General features: G+C 55.7%; 1 protein-coding gene across 1 annotated transcript; it reads left to right on the top strand.

Moving 5' to 3' along the window:
* The first annotated feature begins 268 nt into the window (after window positions 1-268).
* ARSI (arylsulfatase family member I) lies at window positions 269-7,233 on the top strand. The gene is made up of 2 exons (XM_019965238.2): window positions 269-1,153; window positions 4,977-7,233. The coding sequence occupies exons 1-2, from the start codon at window positions 834-836 to the stop codon at window positions 6,379-6,381; spliced, it is 1,725 nt and encodes a 574-aa protein (XP_019820797.2). The 5' UTR covers window positions 269-833; the 3' UTR covers window positions 6,382-7,233.
* The last annotated feature ends 2,560 nt before the right edge of the window (window positions 7,234-9,793 follow it).

Raw genomic sequence — 9,793 nt, 5'->3', positions numbered from 1 at the left:
TAGAAAATGATGCACATCCCTTCCAGGACTGGCGCTCGGATAAGCTAAGACTCCATGATCGAGGAATGTCTGACCAGGCCATTCCAGAGCTTTTCCATCGAATTCCAAGCAGCCCCCCTCCCTCCTTTCCCCAGTCTGGGCCAGGGCGGAGGCTAGAGCCAGAGGGCCCAGTCGGCCTGGGCTTCCCGCCCGGGGGCGGAGCCGCCGCTGGACGCCCCGCCCCTCCACCTGGGGCTCGGCCCCGGCAGATGTTACAACTTTTTCTCATTCTCTCCCGCGGTGTCCCCCACAGACCCGCCCAACCCGTGCCTCCCTCCCCTTCTCCTCTGGGGTCCTGCCCACCTCCCTAAGGGGAGCCGACAGTTCTCCCGACTCCGGGCGGGGCGAGAGGCCGGGCAGGGGGCTGGAGGGTCGGGAGGAAGAGAGAGGGAAAGCAGAGGCGAGAGAAATTAGGAGGCGGGAGAAATCAAGGGCTAGAACGAAGAGGGGAGTCAGAGAATGGTCGAGAGCACTTTTTGGAAGCCGCCACACCGTGTCTCAGGCTGGCCTGGCTGAACTAGGGGAGAGGGACACGAGCGGCGCAGGGCGGGCGCTGGGGCGGCGGGAGACTGCTGGTCGCGGGCCTGACCTCCTCAGAGCGCCCCGCTGCGGCCGCGCAGGTTTGGCCTCATCGTCCAGCCAGTCCCGGACCGGCCGCTGGGTCGCCCCCGGGGGACGCTGAGCGCTCTAGCAGCGTCCGGGCCAGTCGGCCGGCGGGCGTGCGGGCCGTGCGCCCTGGGCGCGCGAGGCGGTGCGGCCCTGGGAGCGCTGCGCGCCGGGACGCACGGGCCGGCATGGCGATGCAAGCCCTCACCGGCTTCTCTCTAGTCAGCCTGCTCGGCTTCGGCTACCTGTCCTGGGACTGGGCCAAGCCGAGCTTGGTGGCCGACGCGCCCGCGGAGGCTGGCGTGGAGCACCCCTCGGCTGCTCCACCGCAGCCTCCCCACATCATATTCATCCTCACCGACGACCAGGGCTACCACGACGTGGGCTATCATGGCTCAGATATCGAAACCCCCACCCTGGACCGCCTGGCAGCCGAGGGTGTCAAGTTGGAGAATTATTATATCCAGCCCATCTGCACGCCTTCACGGAGCCAACTTCTCACCGGCAGGTAAGCATGACCCAAGCCACTGATGCCGGTCCAAGCCCCAAATAAACCCAGCTGTAGGTTTCACTTTGTACTGACATTTACACCACTGGGAGCTGGGAAGCCCCGGCTCACAGCCAATTCTGTCTCCAGTTGACTGTGTGATCATTAGTAAAGACCTTTGCCCTTTCCGGGCCTCGGTTTCCCTACCTGTACACTGAATGGGTTGGATCATCTTTGGGGATCTTCTCCCTCTGATGTTCTAGGACATTCAGACTCCACACCATGTGAAGGAGACATCTGATCATCTCTTTGTTAGAGGAACATGGAAGCCTCTGACATCTAGGTTTGAATGTTGCTTCTGTTAATATTTACATACCCTGAGGCCCTGAGCAGGGTATGTAACTTCTCTAAGCCTCAGTTTTCTTGTCCATAAAATGGGGTGAAGAACAGTTTTTAATCTTGAAAAAGAGTGGTGAGGATGGAACCAGTTGCATATAGGCTGCTTGCTTATCAATAAATGGCAGCCTCTATGTTACTGGAAGGTTTAGGGCCTCCAAATTGTTTAATGATGACATTGGGAGGAAGCCAAGGAATGGATAGGTGGAGGAGAAAGGCACACACAGGATGCCTGACCTGTGTAGCCTTAGGCTAGTTACTTCATTTCTCAAAGCCTCTGTTTTTTCATCTGTAAAATCCTCCCAAGTTGGCTGGGAGCCCCAAGGAGACGTGCTGCTTTCTCCATAAGGAGTTGTCCACAGGCAAGGTGGTAGGATTACAGGATTAATAGAGCAGGGAAACAGGAGGTGGGTGTGTGGAAGGCAAACTCTGGCCACTTAGGAGAAAATCCTTTGGCAAGGCTGAAGTTAATCCTCCTTGGATGGGGTCCAAGGCGTGCTTTCTCCCAAATTCCATCCAGAAGCCACTAGCATGATCTCAGAAACCAGAGCCATAGTCTTCCTGTTTCCTGGATGGGAGAAACTGAGTCACAGAATCAGGGAGGGCCAAACTCCGTGCCTGTGCCCAGCTTCGGGATGGGTAGGAGAGAAGGCTGAGAAGCCAGGTGCTTAGAGGGGCCCTGGAGCTGGAAATCAAATAGGTGCCTTTTCTTTCTTCAACCTGGCACTTAGCATTTAGCTCTAGGAACTGAGAGAGAGAATCGGAAAGAGGAAGGGGCACGAGTGTATGAGTTGGGGGTGAGGGCTGACAGTAAAGACCCAATGTTAGCCGGCTTCCAGAAGAGGGAGGAGGAATCTGCATTCCTAAGAGTGGTGCACAAGTTAGCATTTCTCTCCGAGAGATGACTTTTGGTTTAAGCAGGGGAATGAGCAGCATGCAGGGCAGCGTTCCAGCCCTGCCACCTCTCCACCCCCCCACCCGCATCTGCAAAGTTAGCTGAGCATGGCCGGGCAGTGTCTGCCCTCCGCCCCCTGCAGCTAGCTGGCTCCATCTGACTGATGCTGACTACTCTCATTAGTGTTTGTTAGTGCATCCAGCCGTGTTTGGTAAAGCTGGAGAGAGCCAGTTTCCCATGTTACTCACTTACAGACAGACTAGTGACTCTTAGCTGGCCCACCCACTTTATCAAGCAGGGTTCTATGGTGTCCAGCCTCTGCGAAAAAGAGGCCTGCTACCACTCGGGGCCCTTGGGTACTTCTTGTATCAAATCTAATCGTTCATTAGCTTAACCCAGGGTCTGCAGAGGCCACATCACTGATAGATTTTGAGTGTGAGACCTGGGCTCAAAGCTCAGCGCTCCTGCTTGCCAGCCGTCTTGAACTTGGGCCTGTTGCTGCACTCTTGGAAGCCTCAGTTTTATCATCAGTGGAATGGAGGTAATAACAGTCTTCACTGTAGGTTACTTAGGCAAAGTAAGTGAAATAGTGTGTGCAGCCTATAGTGTTAAAAATGGCAGTAGTAGCTAATAATAGCTGACAACCAAAACAGCTTTACGATAAGGAAACCAAAACAGAAAAATGCACCCCAGTGACCAGCTTAAAGGTATCAGGAATTTAGGTCATGACTGGCTTAACTTGGATGCCTGGGAGTGAGAAAAAGGTGTGGGGTTCTAATACACTTGTGAAGTTCCAGGCTTCTCACTTAGTCTGGGGCTTGTAAGCTTGAGTGAAGGCGACACTCTAAGCAGATAACATGGACACCTTGACCACAGAAGAAGAAATGGGATAGAAATGAATAAATGGGGAATGAAGAGTTCTGCTCACCGTTTGCTCCTGCCTCAGGGTGTTAGCCTGTGAGTGACCTGGATCTCAGGGCCACATAAACTTGCAGGCAGGCACCTGAGAACTGGTCTCATAACATTTGGGAGCTGGAAGGTTTTTACATGTGTCCCATTCCAACCAGCTCACTCCTCACATGAGCTAACTGGGGCCTCCATGGGGGAAAGAAGTGGCGGCCTAATTTACCAGAAAAGGGTCTGTGTTTGGGGACTCTGATTGGCTTTATGTTCAAATCCTGGCTCTGCTCCTGACCACTGAGTGAACTTAAACGAAGTCTTCCCTTCCTCTGAACCTTAATTTCTTTTTAAGTTGAGATGAATAAACTAGAAAATGATTTGAGTCCCTCTGGTTCTAAAATCCTTTGAGTGTCATTCTTCATTCATCCATTTCATAAGTAATTAAGTGTCCTTGAAACATCTCCGGAGCACTAGGAATACAAAGAGGAATAAGGGGCAGTCTCATTAAATATCACTGGGCCCAAGAACATGTATGTACAGCCAAGTAGAATCCTATGGCTAAGCTGAACCAGTGAAGGTTTGTACTTAATGCTGTAAGAACCCAACAGCAAAAGTGGCCCATTCTTTGAGTGAGAATGTTTATAGTGATGGTAACATTTGGGCTGGACTTTTAAGAGTGAATAGGAGTTTTCTTAGGAGAGTAGGAGTTGCTCTAGACCCCATAACAAGTTAGGGGGCTTAGAATGTAGGGACTCTGAAATCTGGAGTCAAACTGTTGGGGATACAAATCCCAATTCTAATTACTAATTGTGTGACTCGCTGGTTAAATGATTTAATTTACTGAGCCTCCGTTTTCTTATTTGGGACATGAAAATAATAATGATAGGCACCCCCTAGGTTAAAGTGAGGATTTAGTAAGATAATTCCTATAAAGGGCATAGCACCGCAATACTGAGCATACAACAAGTGCTTGGCACCAGCCTTTGTTATTGTTGTTATCATGATTAGCTTGGGTTCAACTCTTAACTCCCCAACTTCCTAGCTGTGTGATACTGCTTGAGTGGCTTAACCTCTCTGGGCTCCAACCTCCTCATCTGTAAGATGACAAATACCTGCTTCAGTTGATTTTGAGGGTTCAGTGAGCTAATGCATTTGAAGTGCTGGGCAAATTTGATAACAGCTACTGGGCTTCCCTGGTAGCTCATCTGGTAAAGAATCCTCCTGCAATGCAGGAGACCCTGGTTCAGTTCCTGGGTTGGGAAGATCCCCTGGAGAAGGGATAGGCTACTCGTCCCAGTATTGTTGGGCTTCCCTGGTGGCTCAGTTGGTAAAGAATCTGCCTGAAATGTGAGAGACCTGGGTTCGATTCCTGGGTTTGGAAGATCCCCTGGAGGAGGGCATGGCAACCCATTCCAGTATTCTTACCTGGAGAATCCCCATGGACAGAGGAGCCTGGCAGGCTACAGTCCATGGGGTTGCAAAGAGCCAGACATGACTGAGCGACTAAGCACAGCACAGCACTGGTTACTTTACTTTTCTTGCCAGTAGTGCTGGCACCTGAGCCCACCTCGGAGTGAGTGTTGGAGGTTGGGGAGCCAGAACAGTGGTTTCTGCCTCACCAGTGATTTCTGTGTCCTCCCCTCTTCCTGCCAGATACCAGATCCACACAGGACTTCAGCACTCCATCATCCGCCCTCGGCAGCCCAACTGCCTGCCCCTGGACCAGGTGACACTGCCCCAGAAGCTTCAGGAGCTGGGCTATTCTACCCATATGGTGGGCAAGTGGCACCTGGGCTTCTACCGGAAGGAGTGCCTGCCCACGCGCCGGGGCTTTGACACCTTCCTGGGCTCGCTCACAGGCAACGTGGACTACTACACCTATGACAACTGTGACGGCCCAGGGGTGTGCGGCTTCGACCTGCACGAGGGTGAGAATGTGGCCTGGGGGCTCAGCGGCCAGTACTCCACTCTGCTCTACGCCCAGCGCGTCAGCCACATCCTAGCCAGCCACAGCCCCCGGCAGCCCCTCTTCCTCTATGTGGCCTTCCAGGCGGTCCACACGCCTCTGCAGTCCCCGCGCGAGTACCTGTACCGCTACCGCACCATGGGCAATGTGGCGCGGAGGAAGTACGCGGCCATGGTGACCTGCATGGATGAGGCCGTGCGCAACATCACCTGGGCCCTCAAGCGCCATGGTTTCTACAACAACAGCGTCATCATCTTCTCCAGTGACAACGGCGGCCAGACCTTCTCGGGGGGCAGCAACTGGCCGCTGCGAGGACGCAAGGGCACTTACTGGGAAGGGGGTGTGCGGGGCCTGGGCTTTGTCCACAGCCCCCTGCTCAAGAGAAAGCGACGGACAAGCCGGGCACTGGTGCACATCACTGACTGGTACCCAACCCTGGTGGCTCTGGCAGGGGGCACTGCCTCGGCAGCTGATGGGCTGGACGGTTATGATGTGTGGCCAGCCATCAGCGAGGGCCGGGCCTCACCACGCACGGAGATTCTGCACAACATTGACCCACTCTACAACCATGCACGGCACGGCTCCCTGGAGGGCGGCTTCGGCATTTGGAATACCGCTGTGCAGGCCGCCATCCGCGTGGGCGAGTGGAAGCTGCTGACAGGAGACCCCGGCTATGGTGACTGGATCCCTCCCCAGACGCTGGCCGCCTTCCCTGGCAGTTGGTGGAACCTGGAGAGGATGGCCAGTGCCCGCCAGGCCGTGTGGCTGTTCAACATCAGTGCTGACCCCTACGAACGGGAGGACCTTGCTGGCCAGCGGCCGGATGTGGTCCGAGCCCTGCTGGCCCGCTTGGTGGACTATAACCGCACAGCTATCCCCGTGCGATACCCAGCTGAGAATCCCCGGGCCCATCCTGACTTTAATGGGGGTGCATGGGGGCCTTGGGCCAGTGATGAGGAAGAAGATGAAGAAGAGGAGGAAGGCAGGGCTCAAAGCCAGTCCAGGGGGCGACGCAAGAAAAAATGCAAGATTTGCAAGCTGAGATCCTTTTTCCGTAAACTCAACACCAGACTGATGTCCCATCGGATCTGATGGGTGGGGCTGAGATACTTTCCCATGCAAGCTGGCCCTGTTCCTCACCAGGGAGGGGCTTCCAGTCAAGTCCTCCTCCTCAGGGAAATGGAGGCCATACAGTCTCTCAGTTGAAGGGTGGGTAGCTTGGTTTGGGGCTTGGGGGAGAATAAACAAGACTGGGATGCCCGGGGTCCCAGTCGTGCCTCTCTGTTGACTTGCTCTGTGACCTTGGGTGACCTGCATGAGCTCTCTGAGCCTCATTTCCCTCATCTGGAGAATGAGCTCTAATGACTTTGTCACTCTGTGGTGTGGATCTGGTGCCTGGGACCACGGTGAAGTTCCCACCGACTTTGTCACCGCCTAGCTCACTTAAGGCCTTGCTCTTGAACCCTGAACCTTTGTGGTACTTCCTGGGTGAGGGGCCACCCAGAGGCAGCTCCAGGCCTGGACTCAAGCTGCGGCATCATGATCTTGACCTCTGTCTGAAGCCATGCCCTGAGTACTGAGGTTGGAGGTGCAGGGACCTGGGACCTTCCTGGCTCCTCACGAGACCTGGGCCAGTCCTGGGGACAGACTGGTGGTGGTGAGCTCCCCTTCCTGGGAGGGAAGGGGAGGACTGGGCCTGGCTCTTAGCTGCTGCAGGATCTAAAGGAGTGGAAGCAACTGTGCAAAGAGCCCCGCACCAACCGTCAGAGCATCGGGGTTCTGCTCTGACCTTGGGCCCAGTCCTCTTTCCTGGGCCTCGAATTCCACACCTGCACAAGGGAATTTTAGCCCTGGCTCTGCCTACCTCACAGGCCTGTAGAGAACCGGCCGCAGTAATGGTTGTAGAGGAAGCCGTGAACTTGATTAAAAGGCAGGAACACAGAAGCAAGGGCTGCAGTGCTGTTGTGAGCTGGTGTGGGTGTGTGCACATGTGTCCTGGGCCAGGTGTGAGCTCACCATTGTCCTGGGTATTGTCCAGGGGACAAAACATATGGGTTTTGGCCCAGGCCTGCCCCAGATCCTCTGTGTGGCCTCGGACCCCCTCTGGACCTCACTGTCCCTGTGTACAGCGAATGAACTGAGAACCCTCCCCCTAGGTGTTCTGGGCACCACTGGGCGTGTGTGTATGTTGGGGGACACGGGCTGGGCGGTGGGGAGGAGGGCGTGGGGGTTTCAGGGCTCGCTGGCTGGGTAGCGGCCTCTATCTGCACACTGCGTTCTGCATATCTCCCTTTAGCTTCCAGTCCGTGCAGTGTGTGTAGGCGAAAGCCCTGCTGTGAATTTTGAAAATAGTTATTTTTGTCTCTGGCAAAGGAGGCCTGTTAGGACTCGTCAGCATGTGGATGAGCGGGACGGGTGGGGTGGGGTGGGGTGGGGTGGGTGCGGTGCAGTGAGCGGGGTTCAAGACTTGGTGGCAGGCTGGCAGGCCTACTGCAGTGTGGCTGAGCCCAGGAGTGATGGTCCGGCTGCGGCTGCACAGTGGAGGTGACCTCCATGTTCTGGGCCCCTTCCCCCCAGGCCTGCTCTCGTTTCCCTATTCTGGCTTCCCTCAACCAGAACCCTTCTCTGTCTCCAGATTGTCAGTGCCTGGGTCGTGATGAGTCAGGGGCCACGACCAGCTGAGGCCTCTGGGTTCCAGCCACCCTCAGCATTTCCGCCTGTTCTGGAGGGGAACTCTGCAGTCCCAGGTCCAGCATTCCCCAGGGCTGGCTCATCTGTGGTCTGCCACTTACCTGAGATATCGCGGCTCTGCAGGACCCTTGTCCCAGTTGTGTGGGCTGGGCCCTTCCAGAGTGGCATGGAGCCAGGACTCCCCTGCTGCCCCAGGCTCATACCAGCTGAGCAGAGGCCTCTCGTGTGTGCTGAGTTGTCTCTGTCTGAGCAGCCCCGCCTCCAGCTTCAACCAGCCCTACTTCTCTGCCTTTGGGGGCCACAAGTGCAGGACCATAAAAGGCCTATTTCTACTTGTTCCTAGGCATCAAGGCATCCCCTCTGTGGCCCACTGGGCCCTAAACATGTAGGCCCCACCCGGGACGGGGGCTTGGGGCTGGTGCCCACTCCTGCTGCCCTGAGAAGGAGGACCAATCTTATCTTCAACCCAGCCTAGAGCTCATCAGCCTCAGTCTCCTGCCCAACCCAGAAACCAGCAAACAGGCCAGGAGCCCCACTCAAGTTCAGCTTGTGACCCTGTCCATGGCCCAGCAGACCCCAAGCCTACCTAACCAGGGTGCTGGTAGCTGACTGGGGCCTGGGACTGGTGGAGGGTCTCAGGATAAGGAGGAACTCAGGGCTCAGGGCAATGTGATGAGAGGCTCAACCTGCTTGCCATGGCTTCTGCTCTGCCCAGCAAGGAGCATGTTGCCCAGTCCCCTTCCTCCTACTCCCTATGGCTCCTATCTTCCCCTGCAGCCAGGGCACCTGGGTCTGGATCCTGTGCCAGGCCTCTGAATGGCATTCCCAGGCAGATTCTTGCAGCACCTGTGGCAGGGAGGGGTAGAAGGGTGGGCAGACCAGAGGCAGCTCTGGCCCCTGGTCATAGATCTGGGAGGAGTGGGGCCCAGAGATGCCAGACAGTTCCCCTCTTTTCCCCTTGACTGGACCAAACAGCCACAGATCTGCCAGCCAGGTGGGTCAGAGCCAGGGGCGGCCCTGTCCGAGCTGCGCTCTGTCTATGGCGTCTTGGGCAGGGATGACCAGGCCCCTGGGAGCCAGGAGAGAACCCCAACCTGGCTGGAGGAGCAGGGCTCTGGGCACATCCCCTGCTGGGCCTTGGCTCCATGTCCTCCTTTCTGTTGGTGCCTATTGGGCACCTTGGGACCTAGGCAAGTAGCCCTGACTGCAGGAAAGAGGGGGGCAGAGGAGGATAAGGGAAGGAGCACTGTGGTGGGAGTCAGGTGTTCGGGATTGTCATCCTGACAGCTCCTGACTTCGGCGACTGCATGAAGGCGGCTTCCTCTCTCTGGGCCTTAGTCCCCTGTCTATAAGGGGATGGGGCTGACTCTGGGCCTGTCCTGCCCTAGTGAAGTCCTACAAACAGGGCAGGGGTGCTGAAGTCAAACAGATCCTCGACTAGTAGGTCTTGCCACATCTCTGCAAAGCAGGCGATGATTGTACCAATCTCATGGACATTTGTTGTGAGGTATAAAAATAGTGCAATATGTAAAGTGCTTAGCACAGGGCTTGGCTCTAAAGTGGAAAGAACTATTTTTCATGTCCTTGGAGTCAGTGAAGGAACATCTTGTCTTTACATTTCTCAGGAAGAAACGGAGGTCTCAGTGGGAAAGAACTGCCATAAGCACTCACTGCCAACGGCAGGACTAGAACTTGGGTCCTCAAGCCGCAGGTTGTGCTGTGCAAACCTGGGCCCAGTAGCTGTTGTCCTCTGTCTCTTGGTTCCCTGCTTCCCTCTCCCCTGCAAGGAGTGCCACCTCTGTGGGACACCTCA

This window comes from Bos indicus, chromosome 7 (assembly GCF_029378745.1).
Source record: "Bos indicus isolate NIAB-ARS_2022 breed Sahiwal x Tharparkar chromosome 7, NIAB-ARS_B.indTharparkar_mat_pri_1.0, whole genome shotgun sequence".
NCBI classification, from domain to species: domain Eukaryota; kingdom Metazoa; phylum Chordata; class Mammalia; order Artiodactyla; family Bovidae; genus Bos; species Bos indicus.
This window is presented reverse-complemented; position numbering and strand designations above follow the sequence as displayed.

Bases quoted from the DNA above. Each gene is read 5' to 3' on its own strand.
- ARSI (XM_019965238.2), top strand. From the start codon at position 834: ATGGCGATGCAAGCCCTCACCGGCTTCTCTCTAGTCAGCCTGCTCGGC. The intron at 1,154-4,976 runs GTAAGCATGACC...TCTTCCTGCCAG, and splicing joins AGCCAACTTCTCACCGGCAG to ATACCAGATCCACACAGGAC.